This window comes from Simochromis diagramma, unplaced genomic scaffold (genome assembly GCF_900408965.1).
Source record: "Simochromis diagramma unplaced genomic scaffold, fSimDia1.1 OVJJ01000321.1, whole genome shotgun sequence".
NCBI lineage: Eukaryota > Metazoa > Chordata > Actinopteri > Cichliformes > Cichlidae > Simochromis > Simochromis diagramma.
The window spans coordinates 17,205,202-17,227,120 of record NW_024386772.1 but is presented as its reverse complement, the minus strand read 5'-3'; the positions used below and the strand labels follow the sequence as shown (position 1 = coordinate 17,227,120).

At 34.7% G+C, this 21,919-nt stretch overlaps 2 protein-coding genes and 1 long non-coding RNA gene across 11 annotated transcripts in view; 2 read left to right on the top strand and 1 right to left on the bottom strand.

Annotated features, from left to right (window-relative positions):
• Positions 1 to 19,948, bottom strand: part of LOC120714171 — a 514,712-nt gene extending 494,764 nt beyond the window's left edge. Inside the window, exons 1-2 of the long non-coding RNA XR_005691358.1 lie at positions 19,890 to 19,948; positions 18,081 to 18,084 (exon numbers count right to left, since the gene is read on the bottom strand). This is a non-coding gene — a long non-coding RNA (uncharacterized LOC120714171). The remainder of the gene's footprint in view (positions 1 to 18,080; positions 18,085 to 19,889) is intronic.
• LOC120747509 (immunoglobulin epsilon heavy chain) overlaps positions 1 to 21,919 on the top strand; it is a 438,017-nt gene that overhangs the window by 405,398 nt on the left and 10,700 nt on the right. Inside the window, exons 1-2 of one of the 9 annotated variants that reach the window (XM_040053446.1) lie at positions 18,755 to 18,838; positions 19,411 to 19,486. In XM_040053446.1, coding sequence (XP_039909380.1) covers positions 18,770 to 18,838; positions 19,411 to 19,486 — 145 coding nt within the window. In that variant the 5' untranslated portion in view covers positions 18,755 to 18,769. The other 8 variants (XM_040053437.1, XM_040053491.1, XM_040053454.1 and 5 more) reach the window with 8 other exon arrangements.
• LOC120713955 (immunoglobulin mu heavy chain-like) overlaps positions 1 to 21,919 on the top strand; it is a 539,092-nt gene that overhangs the window by 513,903 nt on the left and 3,270 nt on the right. The gene's annotated exons all lie outside the window — the stretch shown is intronic.

Here is a 21,919-nt window from a genome sequence, read left to right as displayed (position 1 = left end):
AGTATTACCGCACTAAAACTTGTGATTGTTACTTCTGAGAAGGATAAGAGTTAGTTCTTGATAGTTCTCTAATTTTGGTTGTTGTTGCTTTTGGAAGGTAGAAGCTGACTTCACTGAAAGTACACCTTGCATCTATATGTTAAAAAAATAGCCTAAAAATACCAAGGAATAAGTGTTTCTACTTGAATAAAAGCACATTTAATTCCTTCTTGAATACATACATTTGTGTATATCTTTACTTTTCAGTGGTATTTGAGCAGAATCCAACTCTTAAAGTGATTTCCTCTCCTGATGAGAATGGTACCTATACTGCCTCCTGCTTTACCAAAGAGTTTGCACCAAAGAACCATGCCGTCACCTGACGTCACCAGCAAAAAAGATCTGATCACTACAGTTTCTGAATCAAGACAGGCAGATGGAAAGAAAATGTAGAACACAGCAGGTTTTCTCACAGTAAATTCCAATGACTTGCATGAAGATACTGTATTTATGTGTAATTTTACGGGAGGCCAAAGTGGATCTTTGAATAAAACTGACAGAGACAACACACTAGGTAACTGATGTTTCCACAACTGCCGATCCAAAAAACAGTATGTTCCAATTACACACGCACACACACACACACACACACACACATCAATCTATCCATCCACATATATACATAACTTAATGTCTTCTTTTTAAACTTGTCTTGTACATAAATCTCTCTGTTTAACTGAGTATCTCATTCTGATGGGACAGAGCTAACAGTGACAGTCCACATGCTCCCACAGCTGCACACTGACCAGTTTCAGTCTGAAGATAAAATCACTCTGGTGTGTCTGGTCACCAGTACTGTGAATAAGATGTATAAAATCAAATGGTCAGAAATGTTTGGAAAGACACAAGGAGCTTATGTTACAGCCACCGACATCCCTCCATAGCAGAGCAAAAATGACCAGAAATGGTGAAGTATGAGTCTTTACACCATCAGTAAGGCAAACTGGGACAAAAAAAATCCAACCAGCCTTATTAAATAGCATGACTTATTCTTACATTTTTCTAAATTTATAAATAGAATGCTCAGTCATTTTATTTTGTTACTACTTTAATCTAACTAAATCGATATAGTAGGAACACAGTATCACAGTTTCCCTCAACTTCTGTATACTGCTTTTGCATACATACATGTGTGCATGTCTTTGTATTGCAGAGGCGCCTGAGAACAATACTTACCAAAACAACAAAGGAAGTGAGTAACTCATAGTTGTTGTTGTTGTTTTTGAAAAAAACAAAACACTTTAATTCTTTAATAAAACAAGGTAAACCCATAAAAGCAGGTGAGCCTTATGCATATATATGCATATATGATTGATTTAATTAGTTTATTTTAGTTGTCTTGTATTGACATTAAAGTGTTAGTGGTATAACATATTATGAAAGTAGTAGTTTCATTTAAATAATTTTGATGTTTCACCAACTACAGATCCGACAAACAGTATGTTAAATTCACACACATACACACACCTTTCTGTCTGTCTACATATATACATTTGAACTCAGTGTCTTCACTTTAAACTTGAACATAAATCTCTTTGTTTAACTGACTATCTCTTTCAGATGGGACAGAGCCAACAGTAGCAGTCTACATCCCCCCCACTGACCAGTTTCAGTCTGAAGATAAAATCACTCTGGTGTGTCTGGTCACCAGTACTGTGGATGAGACGTATAAAATCGAATGGTCAGAAATGTTTGGAAAGACACAAGGAGCTTATGTTACAGCCACCGACATCCCTCCACAGCAGAGCAAAAATGACCAGAAATGGCGAAGTATGAGTCTTTACACCATCAGTAAGGCAAACTGGGACAAAAAAAATCCAACCAAAGAGTTCACCTGCCGTGTCGGAGTCGGACCTAAACATATTTTTAAAACAGTGTCCAGTGCCCATGGTAATTCCATAGAATGTGACTGTAACTACTAAGCTTTATAAAGATAAAGAGATGATAACAAATGGGATGGAATGGGTGCGCTTCATTTCTAATCTGCTTTTAAAATTGATTTTTCATTTTATATTTATGCACATAATCATTCATTTTTTATATTAAATGGATGTCATATACAAATACCCACTTAGGAGATGTGCAAAATGTGAAAAATAATTAAATAAAATGAAACTACATATTATACTGCATCTTATGGTCATTTCACTTCTGTAAATGCTTCATTAAATTAAAGTTAGGTTAATAAGATTCAGTAAATAACATTTGGCACTTTAAATATTAAACAGAATACGAATGTGAGCATGTAATAAACATCAAAATCATTTTTGATGTTGCTCTATGATTTCTCAAGGTTTCTAAGAATAACACAACAGCATTTGAAGTCAATGTACCGTAAACCTCTGTTATCAGTTAGAGCCTGGAGGTTTTGAGTTTCCTGGTGCACCCCTGGGACCACACCTGCACTACTAAAACTGTGCACCAACCATTACAACTGTGGCATCTGGCAGCTTACTGTATTTGCATCTCCATAGTTCATTTGAGTCACATTTCCAAATTCCTGTTGTCAATTAAGGCCTGATGTTTTTCAGTTTCTAAACGTGCCATCTTTAGAGAACTGCTTCTCTGCACGTTTGGGGCCACATTTGTATAAGTGGATTTCTTCAAGTCCCAAAAAATATCTTGTTAGGTTGCAAATGCATCCAGCTATAAATTGATACACATGCCTTCAGAAGGCATAAATGTTTGCAGACAAAAGAATATATGCTCAAAATGTAACCACACCCTCTCAAACTGCATTCAAGAAACTATATATATATATATATATATATATATATATATATATATATATAATTTTAAACTTAGATAAATAAGTGACCTGTATTAATTTCCTATAGTATTTTATTCTATAGGAAAAAGCCCAATCAGCACTGAATTCATGAATGTATCATCAATGCATGACAAGTCTTCCATCGACAAAAGTCGATTGGAAGGTTGCCCCCAACTGCAAACCGCAACAACTGAAGCAATGTGAAGGTGTGTGAGTGACAAAAGCCATAACTCAGCCACAGGAATAAAGGAGACAGGCCCAACCAAAGACAACAAAATTCCAGATTTCAATGAAGATCATGAAGTCAGCAGTCGGTACCTGTGTGCACAGGGATTTCAGCCAGAAACAGGTAGTTCACAACTTCATATAGTAAGGAGACAAAGCAAGAAGCAAAAGCAATCAAGCCTGTACAGTTACACACATATGCATATACTCTCTCACGCACAGATGCACACACAGAAAATCGATGTTGACATTGATCTATTGATTTTGTGTGGGGATTTTTTTTCTTTTAAAAATGTTTTTAAAAACAGGATAATACAAAATATTTCAAACATTAAATCATTCTTGTGTGGACAAAAATATAGTACAAGTGTAATACAAATCAATATTCTTAATTAAAATAACAAAAGTAGCATAAACACATAGATTGTCCAGTTACTCATGCATCTAAGTTAAGAACAGTCACTGTTTCCGTTTTATTGCAATTAACATTTTATCCTTCATAATTTAACATCCATTCAGTTTTAACCACTGTATTGTTTTGAAACCTCATCTAAAACATTTTCATCTGTGCCTGTATAAAAACTCAAAATACGCCAAATATGTACAGCTTTACACAGTACCCAGTGCATAACTGAAGTGGGAAACATGATGAAATACCACCACCTAGTGGGTTAGCTTATTTTGCAGTTAATAAAACAGTTGGATGATGTTGATGCTTTGAATAGAAGCAGTGCTTGGAAACCAAAGAATTCACTTACCTCATGCAAACATTAAAAGGTGTTTATTATTATTATTATTATTTTTATCTGTATTTGCATTCAGATAATGGTGCTGTGTGGCTCAGAAACTGAAGCAGCAAAAAAGGAACTCCATCTCTGGCTGCCTCCTTTGTGTATTCAGAGAGGTGACCTGTACAAATTCAAGCCTTGCTTCTGCTGCCATCTACAGGTCTTTATGTAGACAAAAACATATAGTGTGAAACTGTGTGTCCCTGATTAATGAAAGAATGAACATAAAGTGGACAGAAGTGTACAAAATGTGAGGTTTTAACCAACAATTATTTCCTGTCAAGCAAGCTTAAGTTTAACGTATTTTGAAGACCTAAAAGTCACCAGGTGACTCCAAAAGATTTAAGTCTATGATTCAACAAGAACTCACAGCTACAAAGAAGGAAAATACATTAATGTATTTCCACTCTCATAAAATAATAATACAGATAACACAGAAATATTCTCTTAAACCTTTTTAAAATATGCCTCTGTTTTTGTGATCATCTTAACTAGAACATCCTGTTGTTTTCATAGTCTAAAACTCTTAAGTTCTGGCAAGAGTGGGAAGGTTTTGGTAAGAGCTTGTGTCACTGTGATACTACGGGGGCTACTACACAGTGTTATACCCCATAACAAAAACTATGTTGTGAAACCCCTCTCCTCTTCCTCTGTCCTGTAAATTTTGAAGCACAGTACTGATCAGGTAAAACTAATGAAAAAGGTATATTTTATTTATAAATATATTTAGTCATCATTAATTATTATCCATTAATGACTAATTTAGGCATTTGTAACACACAGTTAAAATGGGGAAATCGGTACAGCAATAATAAAACATACTAATTATTAGAATACACTACGTAAAAAAAATAAATAAATGTGTTTTCTATAACTGCAAAGAAGCACACAATAGTAACTAATCAATAGTAACTCTTATAATAAAGCTATTGCAAGATTTTATTCAAATTATTAAATCTTTAATTTATATTCATGAAAAGGGGGCCATATTTATATAGAATGGCCACAATATTTTGGCAGAATATTTGTCTTATTGCTTTTATTCCATAATGTGACAGCTACACGGTGGCAGAGGTTTTTGAGCAAACATGTGTCACAGTGTGGAGCGGCCACACTGATTCACACAGTTACAAAAACCTCCTTGAGAGGCAATGTCTTTCTGCTGCAACTAGACTGTGTGATGCACACTGTAAGCACAAACTTCATTAATATAGTTAGTTCTTTTGCATATCCTAAAATTCTGATGGAAATAAGCTTTTTATTACCAAAAAGGAAGATTTAATGATTTAATTGTTGATCCATGCTGTGCAAACAAAAACATATAATAATGAAATAATTATTAGTTCCAAAATGAATTGTGTTCATTAGATGTGCATGACAGTTAGACTGTATGTTAAAAGAGGGCCACAGCTACAAAACCTCTGAAGAAACACTTTTCATTAGACCAGTTACAAATATTAAAAATTAGTTAACTTGAAGACTTTGGATGATAGACTTAAAAACATGTATGTACTCGGTCTATGTACTTGTTAGGTATTTTTTCCGGCATTAAAAATACAGACTAAAAGTTAGTGAAGCACATTTTTCTCTCTTCTGTTTTCTGTAATACTGAGGTTATTTTTTGTAGAATTCATACAAAATGTACCACTTAAAACATTTACTATATTTTCATATTCTTTCATGGAGTTCATGATTAATGAATATGTGCAGATATGATGTCAAGTTTGAAGGGTGGAGTTTTTGTAAAGGGTTGTATTACAGTGCAAAATTACGGCCACAGTGAGACAGACTGTGACAAAAACCTCCTGTCATTGTGAAACATGGGGGTTCAAAACATTGTTTCTGTAGAAATCATGAGCATATTTTAAATGGAAACAAAAAACATTTATGACGATCATTAAATTGAATTTTGCCTTTTTCAGTCCTAATTAATAGAAGGTATAAATGTGTGACGTGTAAGTAGAGCCTTCATCAATATGCAGTCAGCTCTTTAGCATATCCTAAAATTAAAGGTGTTTTTTTTAGAAAAAAAACATTTTTTTGTTAAAGAAGATTTTGTTATTATCATTATTGTGAAATCCAAACCAAATTATCATTCCTGCTACTGAAAAATGAGAATTCACATAAAATGCAAATGAAAAAAACAAGAGTCTAATAAGATAATTATTATTCCCACAATAATGCATATTAGATGTTTACAACTGCAGTGACTGTTTCGCTACCAGGGGTATATTTTTTATTTTGTTTGATGTATCCTAATCATATTTCAAAGTTGAACTGAACAAATAAAGGTATATATACAGACAGACAGTTCGCAGGGTGGAGTTTTTGTATAGGACTTCATCACAGTGCAGTATAGCAGCCACAGTGGCACGTACTGTGACAAAAACCTGTCATTGACAAAAACAAAAACATGACATCATTACATTGTGTCTGAAGAAAGCATGAGCATATTCTAAATGGCAGCAAAAAAATATTTGCCAAAGTTCTGTTTATGAAACTTAAACACATCCACTAATACGATGAATTCTCCCTGTATGAACAAAAGGGTTACTGACTACATACAGCATGTATTATAAATTACACTGCATCAAAAAAGTATTTCTTTTTTTTTTTTCTTTTTTTTTTCGTGTCCCGTTTGGATCTTTAGCCATCAGAATTGTTGTCTTAAGGCCAAGAAAAATGCCAAGCGGATTTATTTTACCAAGTGGATCATCATGGCCTTGCCATATTGGTCCATTTGATTGACCTTTATTATAATTATGAATTTATTTTATTTTCAGTTGCGCAAACGGGACAGACATGACTGGGGGATAGGACAGGGAGAAAGAATGAAAGAAAGAGAGGGAGAGAAAGAAAACCAAAGGAGAGAAGAGACGGTGAGAAGGGGGGGAAGAAAGAAAAAAAAAACAGAAAAAACAAAAAAGTATTTCTTTGCACAAAAAGACCCAAGAAGACAAAGAAAAAGATCATTCACCTCTTTTTGTTTAATATTCAACGCTAACATATTGGGCTTATTTCTCTTCTGTGGGATATTTGGCCTTTGTTTGAACTTGTTTTTAACTATACAAACCACACAGTGTTATACCTGACTAAGGTATCTAAATGCGTGTTACTATTTAGTTAATAACTAGGTTTCAAGACATATAATAGTTAGGATTCAAGGTTTAAAATAAAATAATAACACTAATAAAAGAGATATATAAAACTGAAAAAATAATAGACCACACTTTCATGAAACCGAATCTTAAAAAAATCTTTAAAAAAACTGATAGTGCAGTTGCAAAGTAGCAGAGGTTTTCGTATCACTAGTTGCAACAGTGGACATGATGGGAGCCACAGTGATATCTGGCAATACAAAAACCTTTCCTAAACTTATGCAGAAAGTTGCTAAGCCTCAAAAATGAGAAATTGTGTTACTCTGCCACATTTCAGAAGAAAGGTTATTCATCAGAATACTGTACTGTTAGCAATCTGTCTGCAATTTATAAGTAAGATGACAGTTATTACCTTTATCTGATGGCGTTTGATTTTTGCTGTGAAATTCGGATGGTTGGGATGCTATCCTGCCCTGTATCATTGGTGTCATGGGTTAGGGAATGTTTTCTTGGCACACTTTGGACATGAACTGAGCATAACTTAAAGGCCAGCTACCTAAGTATGATGCTGACCATGTCCATCCTTTTATGACCACAGTGTACTCATCTTCTGATGGCTGCTTCCAGTAGGATGATGTGCCATGTCACAAAGCTCAAATGAGCTCAATCCACAGTGATACTTTATCTGGCAATACAAAAACTTGACATAAGTTGAATTTATGCAGAAAGTCAGTGTACTTCATAAAACATGAAACTGGTTCAGTGTGAACAAAAGGGCTATTGTCACCAGTCAAGGAAAATTCTAGAAAATGTTGTTTAGGTTAGTATGTATTTATTTATATATGTATTGTAATATGAAAAACAAGGAATATTACAGTACCACTGCAGGCCTTATGGATTTGGTTAAACTAAGGCAAAAATCCGTACTTGAAGTGCAGGCGTTTAGTCATTACAATGGGTAGTTTGTGAGCTGTTGTTTTTGTATGGGGTTGAACCACAGTGTACTATAACAGCCACAGTGATGCATCCTGAGGCAAAAACCTCACAGCACTAAGAAAGTGACTATATGTGATGGTGATAGAGCAAAACAAGTCATTAGGTGAGACAAAAAGTGTTTTAGTGTCCTTCTTCTACTGTATATAAATACATAAAATAAAACCAACCCAGTACTAGCAAGGTGTGCCTAATAAAGTGTCCATAAAGTGGCAAGTAAATATATATAGGCATCCCTGCTTAGTGTAAACAGCATGCAGAACATGCTGAACATGGACCCTAACAGGCAAAGTTTTTGTAAGAGTATGTGACACTGTGGGATGGAACCCACACTGTTAAATGGCAATACAAAAACGTTCTTTTTTGAAAGGAGAGAATATGCGGGGCAATTATTCTTTATATAAAATATATTAAAAGAAATAACTTTTTGACTAATAAAATCCAAACACTAGAAATTATATCTTATCCATGACCTAGTATATACCAATGAAATACAATATATATTCGCACAAGAAGCAAATAAATAAACATTAGAAACGGTTAAGAAAAAACCCTGTTATGCTTTGCTTTAAACTCTTCTCTCATTCAGATAAGGTAAATGGCATTTGTCAATTCAGCTATTTTACTGTTGTGTCATGAGGCTATAAAATGAAATAAGTAAATAAATATTATACAAATATTATATAACGTGTAAAAGTGAAGTCATTGTGAAATATATACCAAACTCAATAAATAATGACTTTCGAAAAAATAGCAATTTTGTTATTTTTCTTTAAATAAATATGAAGTCTCATGTAGATAGAAAGGCATTGTATGTGCAGGCAGAGCTGTAATGTTTTGCAAAAGTTTAATTGTACACAAATATTTTTTTGTAAAGATGTTTTTCACTGGTATTTGCGTTTTAATTGGGCAGAAATTTAAAGAGAATTCAAGTTCTCGCAGAGATGAGAATTTCATTTAAAAAATTGTCAAAAACATCATGTTTAAGCTGATTGGGAAAAAAAGGAAAAGAGAAAAAAGAAAAGTTTTGGTATCATCAATGCTAGTTTTAAGTTAACTTGGCAGTAGCTGAAGCTAAAGACATATTTTCATAATTTACGACGGCTCCAAAAAGTCACATTAAATAAGCTGGCTAGCAACTGTCTTCAATACCAGCTGAAATAGTCAGAAGTCTAATGGCTGATTTAATGGCTGACAAAGTTCGCAGCTGGCTAATTACTCTATGAGCTAAACAAACAAATGGCATTTTGGCAGAAACGTTGAAAGCTAAATTCTTTGCTGAGGATGACAAAAGAGCTCCAACTAGAATGTGCAGAAGCATGTGGGCATGGTAGTTGGGATGGAGAGCAGTAAGAGGTGTACAATTATTTTCTTGAACTACAATTTCAACCATCACTAAAGAAAATACAGATCAAACAACAAATTCATGAAGATCAATCCCTGCGTTTAGATTAATTATTGTCAGGAAAGCCAAATATTCTTTGCATAGTCATAAACCGATGTAAAATTACTTGTTAAATTATTATAAATATGAAGAAATAATGAATGCATTATAGTCATCGTGCAATGAAAGGTTTTTGTATGGATTTGAGCCACAGTGTATGGTGGGAACCACTGTAACACAGTCTATGACAAAAACCTCATTCAACTGAAAACAAAACACTGAGAACAGAAAATCGATAAAGAAATAAGCACTAGTGGTTAACGACATTTGCTTTTTGTGTGTGTTTTACAAAAATATATAAAAGGAAAAACTGTAAAGAAGGGGTTATATTTACAGCAACAGCGATTTTGAAGACACTATGAGCTTTCGACTGATAGCACTTCCTATGCATTTATTTAAGCAGCTATTAAAAAAAATGTTAACATACAAAACATTCATACGAAAAATGTAAAGTAATAAAAAAGATGTTATGTCTTTGAAAAAGATTTAAGATAACTTTAAAGATTCCAAATAAAGGAAACAATATTTGTTTTCCTGCTTATCCATACTATGGCATAGGTTTTTGAAGTGTTGTGTGTCACAGTGTGGGGTGGCCACAGTGATTCACACAGTTTCAAAAACCTCCTTAAGCGACGTAAAGTCTTTCTTTATGAAATCCTTTCATGATAATTTTAGTAGTGTGCGACATGAGTGGTCATGTTGTAAATCATACATGCAAAACCTTAAAAACATAATAACATGTTATTGATGTAAGCAAGGGCATATATAACTGTAACAGAGAAGCTATTGAAAGACTGAGCTATTTTTAAATAATAAGATTTAAGCTTTATCCACATAGCACAGCATATAACTATGAAATATAGTATATGTACAAGCACACAAATTATTATTATTAAAATAAATTGAAAAGAACTAACATGTGCTGCATCTAATCTGACAGAGCTTGAGCTTTTAGAAAAGGTGTAATTGCAGTCACTATTTTTTTTTAGTTTTACTATAATTACAATTTAATTAATTATATGTATTTTCTTTTGTTTCACTCTTGACAGGTAATACAAACAAGAGGAATAATTTGCATTATCAAAGTCATACACTTTATATTGCTCTTTTTATATTGTTTCTGTGGATGATTTTTTGACAGCCTGTCTGTAACTGTAAGCCAAGTGTCTAAGTGAGGACAATAAAATGACTGAACTGAGCTAAACTGAAAATCATTATACATTTTATTTTTCATTGAACGTTTTAAACAACAAAAAATATTTGTTTTACCACTAATTGGTAAACATATAAGTAGAACATAAGCCACAGTGGCAACTACACTATGGCACAGGTTCTTGCATCACTATGTGTCACTGTGTATATAACTGGGGCAGCCACAGTGATTCACATAGTTACAAAAACCTCCTTAAGAGAGAAAAGGCATTTTTGCTGTAAAAAAGATATATATGTACATATTACAAGGGGACCTTCATTAATATACAGGCAGCTCTTTAGCATGTCCCGTGCCACTGAATATTGAGAATTTACACACAGAGTAAAATTATGGAATTATGTATATGAAATGTGCTCTACAGTTATACTGTACTATATACTGTACTATATATATATATATATAGTACAGACCTACATATATATATATATCTATATCTATATATATAGATATAGATATATACATATAACGTCATCTTATACATGGAATAGTAAAAACAGTAAACAAAATATGTATCAGAGGTTTTTGTATGGCTGCGTGCCAGAGTGTATAACTGGGACCACAGTGATATGTGACAATACAAAAACCTGTCCTGAGCAGGATTTATGCAGAAAGTTACTTTACTCAAAGTAACTTTGTGTGAGTGTGTGGGCTGATGTTTTTGTTCGGGGTTGAACCACAGTGTACTATAGCGGCCACAGTGACACATCCTATGACAAAAACTTCATTCCACAAAGAAAGGGACATTGTGTATGGTGATAATGCACTGAAATAGTAAAAGTCATTAGTTAAACTTCAATTTCTGTTTATGTAACAGAAAAATGGAGCATTGAACTGAACATTTCAGGAGCCACTTCAGGAAATGTTTTTGTATGAGTATGTGTCACTGTGTGGTGGAACCCACACTGTTAAATGATAATACAAAAACACATCTTGTACTGAACTATGGCACATGTTGTTCTGAAAAGAGAAAATTCACTGGCACATTTAAAAAGGAGTAAAAAGCAATTTTGTTTATGTTTCTAAAAGCACAAATATTCATTATAGAAAGTAGTGAAATTAGTTTTTTTGACTTATAAATTCCAAGCACCATAATTTCATTATGATTCATTTTTCTTCTATCCATAAAACACAATATGTTTACATATTAAGCACAAAAATATTGAGGTCTCTCAGATTAGATCAATACAACAAGAAAATAAAAAAAAATGCTTCAAATTCTCACAAATGCCACAATTTCATTAACTCCAATGTTTGTCTGTCTGAATATTGGAATGGCTTTTTTAATTACCAAAAAAGGGATTGTGTTAACTAGGCAGTAGGTTTGAGCTAGTCATTTAGCTTGACCATTTTTGTATAGGGTTGTACTACAGTGCACTATTACGACCACAGTGATACACACTGAGACAAAATCCTTCCACTCAGAAAGATGTGATGCTGATACATAAAACAAGTACTTGAGATAGCAGAACTTTTTATACACACACTTTAGATAATTCTGTAAGAATCAGGTTAAGATCATTAGTTACATAAATTGTCCTTTCTTACATGTAGCATGGAATGTAATCCATTTCTATTTACACAACTGGGAATATTCAATACTAACTCAAATACTAGAATCAGTATTCTAACGTTGTACAAAAACTAGACTAACAGGCATATTTTCAGAATTTAGAATGACTCCAAAAAGTCACAGTAGGTAGGTTGGCTAACCCTAGTAAAATAATTGTCTTGAGTGTCAACTGAGATAATCAGAACTTTAATGACTGATCAAGCTGGTAAATTAGTTTGCCACTGGCTAGACAAAGCCTTCGCATTAGTGCTGTTTTTGTCTTCATTGTTTGTTTTTTTGTTGTTTTTCCCAGAAAGTCTCATCTTCTCAAACTGGTACAACATCTCGCTCATTATAATCTGTGAATCTTTGAGCTTTGAGCTGTACTGATATATCATTAAAGGGGTGGTCAAAACTGACAAAACATTTGGCTTTAATCCAGCATGAAATCAAAGCCCAGCCGACACCAGCAAACTTTGACACTTTTGTCGTCAAGAGCAGATTATGTGAAAGCAGAGCATGAATAATCTTTTAGATAAACGTTTTCTTCAACTAAAATGTCAACGTTTACTGGAGGAAATGCAACGGATGCCTTGAGGGTCAATCCTTGCAATTTTCATGAAAAGTAATATTCAACAAAATATATGAAGGAATAGATTTTTTTTTCACTTTTGTCTTGAAAAATTGTAACACTTGTACTTTTAAACTTTTTTTGATTAATTTCAGTCCATATATTATGCATAGTCACAAACAAATGTAAATGTAGTGAAACAAATGATATTGAAATAAAATTAAAATTATTTGTTAAAGTAATATAAAAATCTTAAAGGAGTGCATGACAGCCAGTGTGCTGTAAAGTTTTTGTATTGGGTTGTGCCACAGTGGATAACAGTGGCTACCACTGTAACACCTTCTATGACAAAAACCTGATTCCAAACCTGATTGAAACAAAATGACAAACAAATAAACAAACAACAGTGAGTGGGTAAAGAGATGGCTTTTCTTTCCCGTATGTGCCTCACAACACTATACAAAAACCAAGAATGTCTGATAAGTCATATTTACAATAAGAATCCTTTTAGAACACAATGAGCTTTAAACTAATACATCATCTTTAGCATGTGTTTAAATAGTTATTTATCAATAATTTAAAATATTATTAGAGTAAATGTTATTTGCGATGTTAATAACTAAAACTCAAAACTTAAAGTTCCAAGAGTAACATTTGAAACTAATTGCAGCAAAACTGAAAAACACTGTGAAAAAAAGTGAAAAACACTGACTTGTGCACACTATCAGACAAAGGTTTTTGAATGGGTATTCCTCACTGTGTATGGTAGTGGCTGGGGCTCACAGTGTTAGAAGGCAATACAAAAACCTCTCTAGTAAATACCAAAGGTTACTATATCTGTAAAGACAAACAAACAAAAGAATTCAGTTAATTTCCATAAAAATATAGGTTATGAAAGTAGTTTCATCTTGAAAAATATGGCAATTTAACAGTTTTCCTTATTTGCTTCTGATTCATCATAGTTAACATAGTTCATAAACTGACAGACAGACAAAGTAAAATAGTGTTAAACTAATATAAGAAGCATTAAAGTTGGAACCAGTGTGAAGTGTCACGATAGCCAATGTACATGTGGAAGTTTTTGTACAGGGTTTAACAACAGTGCACTATAACAACCACAGTGGTATATCCTATGGCAAAAACAATGGCCAAGATCACGGCCCTTTTCCCTCCTGCACATGGTCAGCTGTGGACACAAGTAGTAGTACCGGTGGTAGTTGTTCTTATTATACAATTTTCTGATCCGCTTGGAGCTGGGAGGGCACATAAAATAGTGTTAACTGTTATAACAAGTTGGAGCCTCGTATATACCCTAGAATGACCCAATTTATATAATTCAAACACAAGCAAGTCCTCATATAATCCTGTATGTGGAAAGTGTAAGACTGGTATGTTTCTTAGGGAAAGCAAAAATGTTTATATGTTGGTAGTCATGTTTTCTTACACCAGTACTTATGTTAGAACAACACCAGCTAAAAAGTTATAGTTTTTTAGCCCTTATTTTGATAGAAATAAGAATAATATGTGGATCTTTACAAATTAAAATGCACCAAACGCATTTTAAATGTTATATATTACACTTTATTTATAGTTAATTTTACTTCAAATGTATTTCTTTCCAAAAGTTAAAGTATTAAACCTATATACAGTTAGGGGTATTTTCAAACTTTCAAAGGACATCCTTCCGGGTTTATATTATTATAACACACAGGAAGCAGTCTTCACCACAACAGGTGTTTCCACATGCAGTTAACAAACTGAAACTTTGGACTGACAGCAAAAAGCTCAGCACTGATAGTTCTTGTTAATATATTGGACAAAGCAGGAGAGAGACAGTGTTTGTATGTTTTCAGCCTCAAAATAAATATTTCAGTTATGGCATTTCCTTACAGAATAGCACATCTGAACTGAATAATGCCTGAGTAAAGAAAAATTATAATTAATACCAATTCAAAAAGAGTATGAGTACCAATAAGAGTATAGCTGACTATGAGGCATGTAATCAGATACTAAGTCTCAGGCATGTTATTTAAGAAAAAAAAAATCATTGCAGTAATTGAATTTTTTTTTTCACTTAAACTAAAGTGTACTGAAGTGTACTAACTAACTAAGTGTATTAGAAGCACCAGTTAATCTGCAGTATAGTTTTGTGTTTGGCCAACTGAAAACTAGCTAGTCACTAGTACACAATGCTGTTAGGCTCCCTACTGGATCCTCCAAAGTTTTGCAAAACATAGGGTGACTGTAGCTCAGGAGGTAGAGCAGGGGATCTACTGAACTGAAGGTCGGTGGTTGAATCCCTGGCTGCTCCACTGGGTTATGAATGTGTGTGTGATTGGGGGATTGAAAGCACTACTTCATAGAAAAAGTGCTTTGGAATTGTGCCCTCTGAAAAGCTGAAAGCTAATTTTTTTAAGCTTGCATTAGTTTCATATTCATTTTGTTGTTGGGGGTTTTTTTTGTCTTATTTTCTGTTTCGTATTTGTTGCTATTTATATAATAGCTTCAAGATAAAATCACATCCAGTGATTTTATCTTGAAGCTATTATATAAATAAACTTACTTACTTACTAGTGAGTCAGTCTATTACCACTTTCATCGCCATAGTATCGACCATCGACCACAGTATGTGAGAACTCAGGGCTGTGTGTCGGACAGGGTCGTCTGCAGTACTGGGGCCCCACAGGGAACGGTTCTGGCTCCGTTCCTCTTCACTATCTACACTGCAGACTTCTCCCACAACTCCACCCAGTGCTTCCTGCAGAAGTTCTCTGATGACTATGCAATAGTTGGCTTCATCACTGATGGGGACGACAAGGAGTACAGAGAACTGACACAAAACTTTGTGGACTGGTGCCAGCTGAACTACCTCCAGATTAACACCAGTAAAACCAAGGAGCTGGTGGTAGACTTCCGCAGGCACAAACATCCTCCACTGCAACCACTGAACATCCAAGGTATGGACATTGAGGCTGTGGACAGCTACAGGTACCTTAGTGTTCATCTGAACAACAAACTGGACTGAACTCATAATTCAGACGCCCTCTACAGGAAAGGTCAGGGCAGGCTGTACCTGCTGCAGAGACTCGGGTCTTTTGGAGTGGAGGGCCCACTCCTGAAGACCTTCTATGACTCTGTGGTGGCCTCAGCCATCTTTTATGGTGTGGTCTGCTGGGGTGGCAACATCTCTGCTGGGGACAGGAAGAGACTGAACAGGCTGATCCGAAGGGCCAGCTCTGTTCTAGGATGCCCTCTGGACCCAGTGGAGGTGGTGAGTGACAGGAGAATGGTGGCTAAGCTGTCATCCCTTTTGGACAACATCTCCCACCCCATGCAGGAGACTCTGACAGCACTGAGCAGCTCCTTCAGTGGCAGGCTGCGGCACCGACGGTGTGGGACGGAGAGATTTCGCAGGTCTTTCCTCCCCACTGCTGTCAGACTCTACAACAAAAACTTCAACTGATCAAACACACAAAAACCCACACATGTGCAATAAGACTAAGTGCAATATTCTTTTCTGACAAAGTTGTATTTTTACTCAGTTGTATATAGAATTTGTATTCTATTTTTCTCCTATTGTATATTTTATTATATTTTATTCTACTGTATATAGTATTTTATTTTATTCTATTCTGTACAGTTGTGTACTGTATTTATTCTTATTGTGTGAATGCTTCACAGGCATTCACACTATTGAGATCCTGTTTCTCTTTATTCTTTATCCTTTATTATTCTAGTTGCTCCGTTTCTTTGCCGCTTAACTACTCCCTCATTTTTCAGTCGATTTTCACCGTTCAAACTTTAAACTGTTCTGCTATTTCTGCTTTTGATCTGCTATATCTTTTGGTGATAATAACTTTTATACTTTTTGAGATATTCAGCTTTTTATGCCATTTTTTGGCCCCATTTTGCTGACAGGGACCACATTATCAGTGTGATCACCAGTTTTGCTTGCTAGACTGAGCCATGTTTTAGCTCAGTGAGATGAGCATCCGTTCTCAGACCAGAAGGCCTGGGTTCGAATCCCGCTTATGGCAACATTTTCTTCAGTTAACACTTCAACTGTTTAAACTCTTTTCCACACAAATTTCAGCTTTTTCACCTCTTTTTAGCAAAACTTTCAGTTTTTCACTACTTTTCAGCACAAATTCCAGCTTCTTAAGCTGTTTTTAGCACAAACTTCAGCTTATTTTCCTCTTTTCAGCAGAAAGTCTGCTGATTCACCTCTTTTCAGTACAATTTTCAGCTTTTTCACCTCTTCTTAGCACAATTTTCATCCTCTTCTGCTCTTATCAGCACAGTTTTCAGCCTTTTCACCTCTTTTCAGCACAAGTTAGCTTCTTCTGCACAGTGCGCATTTTTTTTTCCTCTCATCATATCGCTACCGGAACTGGTTTGGCGCAGTGGGATGCGCAGCTGCTGTGAGATCTCGTGGCAAGGGTTCAAGTACTACATGGGACAGATGCTGCACATCCTCCCTGCTTGCATGTAATCTGCTTTCATGACACTCTTCAGTGTAGTCTTTCAAATACACAGCACTGCATTTCTGCAGGAAATGCAACTTTTTCTAGTTATATTCTAATTTTTGCTATATAACTTTTGCACTGTCCACTTCCTGCTGTGACAAAACAAATTTCCCACGTGTGGGACTAATAAAGGTTATCTTATCTTATCTTATACTAACCAGTCACTCATTCATTGATAATTCATGACTACTCAGAATGTTTTTGTTCAATGAATACATATGCATATATATCAAAAGACACAGCATATTAGATGATTTACACTACTGCATAATGTGAAAACACTCACTGTCTTTGTCTTGAGACACCCGGTGATAGAGAGCGACATTTAAGCAAGGGTTTGAAAGTCATTCTTCTTTTTCTGAACTCTCATGTCAGATAAAGTTACAACTTTTGTGTTCCCAGTCAAAAGTGAACATTCTATTTGGGTCCAAAGAAACTTATCCCCAAACTGCAGCTAACAGTGTAAATAAAAATCCAATATTCCCTGAACTTTCTTGTCCTCCCTTGTGCCCACAGGTGTGTTGCTGTGCAGAGTTGACATCAGTAGCATTTTTCCATTTCTTTTTTACAGTAGGACAAAAATGTGTTTCTTTATTGCTGTGGTTAATTTTTGTGTTGCAGCCCCTAACCAACCAGATGAAAAAATTATCATGTTATGTTATGTTTCTTAGGACATGCAGTCATCTCCAAACCACATGCTGCCCACTGTCTGCAGGAACACCTTTCATGGTCTCCTACAAAGTGCATGTTCGGTTTCCCTCCATGCAGACAGTTCTCGGTCCCTGGACATTTCTCTTAGGCAACCCAGCTCACCTTGTCTGTGGATTCACATGTGTAAACTCTCTGTGTTTTTCTATGCCATACCAGCCTGCTAACCACCTGTCGCTCTAAGCCTCCATTCTCTTAAGTATTTGCTGCTGATAAAACTTGTAACACTTTCTCCCTGTGTCCAGCTCTTGATGTCAGAAGTTAAGATTAAAGTTATATGCTTAAAAACCAAAGCCCATTCCACAGTAACTTCAACTCTTGATCCACAATCAAAACTCAACCCAATCTCCATGAAAGAACACGTCCTTGTCGTGAAGCTTTTCATGGTATGTCCATGATTATTTTTAACTCAATGTCAAACTACTCTGCATACATATTTTTCAGATCATGTCAAGGTTACTTACATAGTTAAACTTCCTCGGGGCAGGGTCTTAAAATAGGGACAAGCTGTGATAAATGGAAATGATGCAGAGTTTGTTTACTAGTTTGTGTTTTTGTCAAAGAGTCCAATTGAGACACAGCAGCTCAAAATATGTTTAATGTGTAACAGGGGGTGTGGAGTTTGGCTGACTATTCAGTTGATTTTTGGATTTTTGGATCCTAGTGAAGGAGACTGGCTGGGGACCAATGGTGTAGCATCAAGGTTTTTTTTAACAGTTCAGTTATTTATATGAAGAAAGACTTAGCTGTTAAACACTTACTTGACTCTCTTGTCAGCAAAAACTAAACTCTCACTCCACTTCAGGTGCGAAACTTCAGGGGGGCAAAAGAGGAAACAGGAAGTGATGAGAGCAAACTGGAGTTGTAGCCGATGCAGATCAGCAGGACCGAGCTTACTTCAGAGGAAAGAAGGAGTGAGTGGTTTTACTGTGGGCAACATGGACATCTCATCAACACCTGTCCAGGGTGCCCACAAGTTTCTTCGAACTTCTTCAAGACACATAGTTCTTTATTTTGATGACACCTTGAGGCAAACTTATTTGCCATTTCTGCTATGAAACAGTAGCTAAAAAAACAATCACCTAACTCAACATTGAAAGCTAAATTCTGTTATTCAAATTTCTTCACTATTGCAGCGGAGAATGTTTACCTACATCAATCATGTTTGAGTTGAACCAAAAACAAGCACTGACTGTTCAGTATTAACATATGTACAAGGCCTTTAGGCCAACAAAGCTCTATCAGTAACATTAACTCCTTCTGACTTTGTGCTGGTTGGTTGCTGTAAAAGCAGGAGCTGCCAAAGGGTCTGATAAAGAGGAAGTGTTTACAAACTGTTGGCAGGATACCTAATTTTATATAACCCAGACCACAGGAAATGGATGTCTCAACGGAAACTGCTAATAAAGAGTACACTGGGAATTGTTTTGTCTGTGAAACCTGATTCCTTTGGTTTAAATTAAATAAGTTTTCGTATTGGAAACAGACTCTAACAGATCACTGTGACAGCTATGGCTACTTTGACTACTGGGGGAAAGGAACACAAGTCACAGTAACTTCTGGTAAGTGATCATGTCATGTATTTTGAGTTAGTGAAATCCTATATTTAGCTGATTATTTAGAGTATTAAATAAAATCTTGTTTATATTTTGCATCTAATGTTATAGTGTAATATCTGTGTAAATGATAGGTAATAGTTTCTCGGTTTAGTGTAATCACCTTTGAAATGACACAAGTAGCTGGCAAAATATTTTTTGCACTAAAGTGCAATTGAAATCTGTCACTGTGATGACTACTTTGACTACTGGGGAAAAGGAACAACTGTGACTGTCACAACAGGTAAAAAATATACGTATTTTTTCCGTTCTATGAAAAATTTAATAACACTTTTTAAATCGTTGTATTTAGGGTTTTAAAGGCACATGTTTTTGTATGTTGGATATGTTGAGTTATTACACTGTGAACGCTGCTTTTGATTACTGGGGAAAAGGAACCACGGTCACTGTCACAACAGGTAAAAAAGGTTTTTGTCTTCATATTATAAATGTGGTTCTTTTAGAGGCATTTTTGGGTTTTTTGTTTGGTTGGTTTTTCGACATTAGTGGGACCATGAGAGTCTTTAAGGTGCTTGTTTTTGTATGTTCAATGTGTTAATGTCTTATACTGTGACAATGCTTTTGACTACTGGGGAAAAGGCACAATGGTCACTGTCACAACAGGTAAGATGAGCTTTCTGACTTAATTTTAATACTAAAAATACAAAACTTTCACTGTTAATTTGGCATATTTAGAACTTGGAGGTGGTTGTTTTTGTATGTCGGATATGATGAAATTTTACACTGTGACCACGCTTTTGACTACTGGGGGAAAGGCACAATGGTCACGGTTACATCAGGTAAAATGATTCATTTCTTTCTCATAATGTTAAGATTTAAATTTAAAGACTGTGTTGTTGTTCTTTCAAAGAAAAAATGTTTTTCAAACTTATTTCTATAGTATTACAAGCCTATAATTTGTACTCTCAGTTTAATCTTTGATGGTATTATTTTTAAGAATTCAGAATCTCAATTTGCAAAAAATGAGAGTATTCCAGATTTTTTGGTTATCGTAAAATAATATGGAAAAACGCAGAAAAATGTGAACAGGTTTTTGTATTGAGTGGTAAATAATTATTTAGATTGTGGCCATTCTTTTGACTATTGGGGAAAAGGCACAATGGTCACTGTCGGTTCAGGTATGAATTTTAACATTATTCTTATAACTAACTTGTTTTTCCTGCTTAATTATATAAAATCTGACAAAGAATTGGCACAAAAAGAAAGAACCTTGTATTTCTTTCTCTTTAATTTGATTAGAAAATAATTATATAAGCAGTTATTTAGTTGAGAGTGATTCAAATTATTTCCAAAGTTAAATTATGTCACCAAGTAATGCCATATCACAGAAGTTAGTTTTTGTGAGAGGTGTAAAAAGACTCTGTTAACTGTGATAACTGGGCTTTTGACTACTGGGGGAAAGGTACAATGGTTACAGTAACATCAGGTAAGGTGATCTAATTCTTTCACTTTAATTTTAAGATTTTCATTTAAATTTTGATTTTTTTTAAAGAAATGTTGTGGTTGTGAGAAAATTCAATACCGTCATTTGTAGACTGAGAGACAAATGTCTTATAGTTTACAGACTTGGTTTAAATGGTGGTGAAAATCAGGTTTTGTACAGTCTTTTGAATCTCTTTATATTAACTATAAGGAAAATATATCAGATTGTAGATTGTTATAAGATGGAGTGTGAGGTTTTTGTATGCAGTTGTCAGTAAGTTGTTAAACTGTGACTACGCTTTTGACTACTGGGGAAAAGGCACGACAGTCACCGTCACATCAGGTACGAATTGTTATATTTCTTGCTAAAGAGAGAAATTCCTGATCCCCCGTTACAATACAATGTATTCATTTTCATTTGTTTACAACTATAATGATAAATTTGATAAAATAAGTACTTACATCAAAAAAATTTTGTAGTTTGTTACAGAATATGTTAAAAAAAAAGAATTTCAGACCAATTGTGAGTAATAAAAATCCTTAAGTAAGAGTATCAAATGTTTTGTGTGAAGTATGAAAACTATCTATTAAGTATATCAAATGGTTTTTAGACTTAGAAAATGGCTCTCCAGTTACAGCATCATCAGTTAAGATATGTCTCCATTGGATACAAGTTATAATTTAACGTAATATTTTCTCAGTGAATTGTGTTCATATACATTTGCTAAAAAAAATGTGATATTGTCAAAACTGGCTTTAACAGATAGCGTATTTTGGGTGATTTGATAGGATTTTATAATCTTCTTCTTAATGACTGTTGAAGTAGACCTTTTGTGTATCATTAATAGTTTAGCCTTTTTATACTAAGAACTAAGTATATTCAGTACTGTGCTACGGTGCTTTTGACTATTGGGGAAAGGGGACAACAGTCACTGTTTCATCAGGTAAGTAAACCAT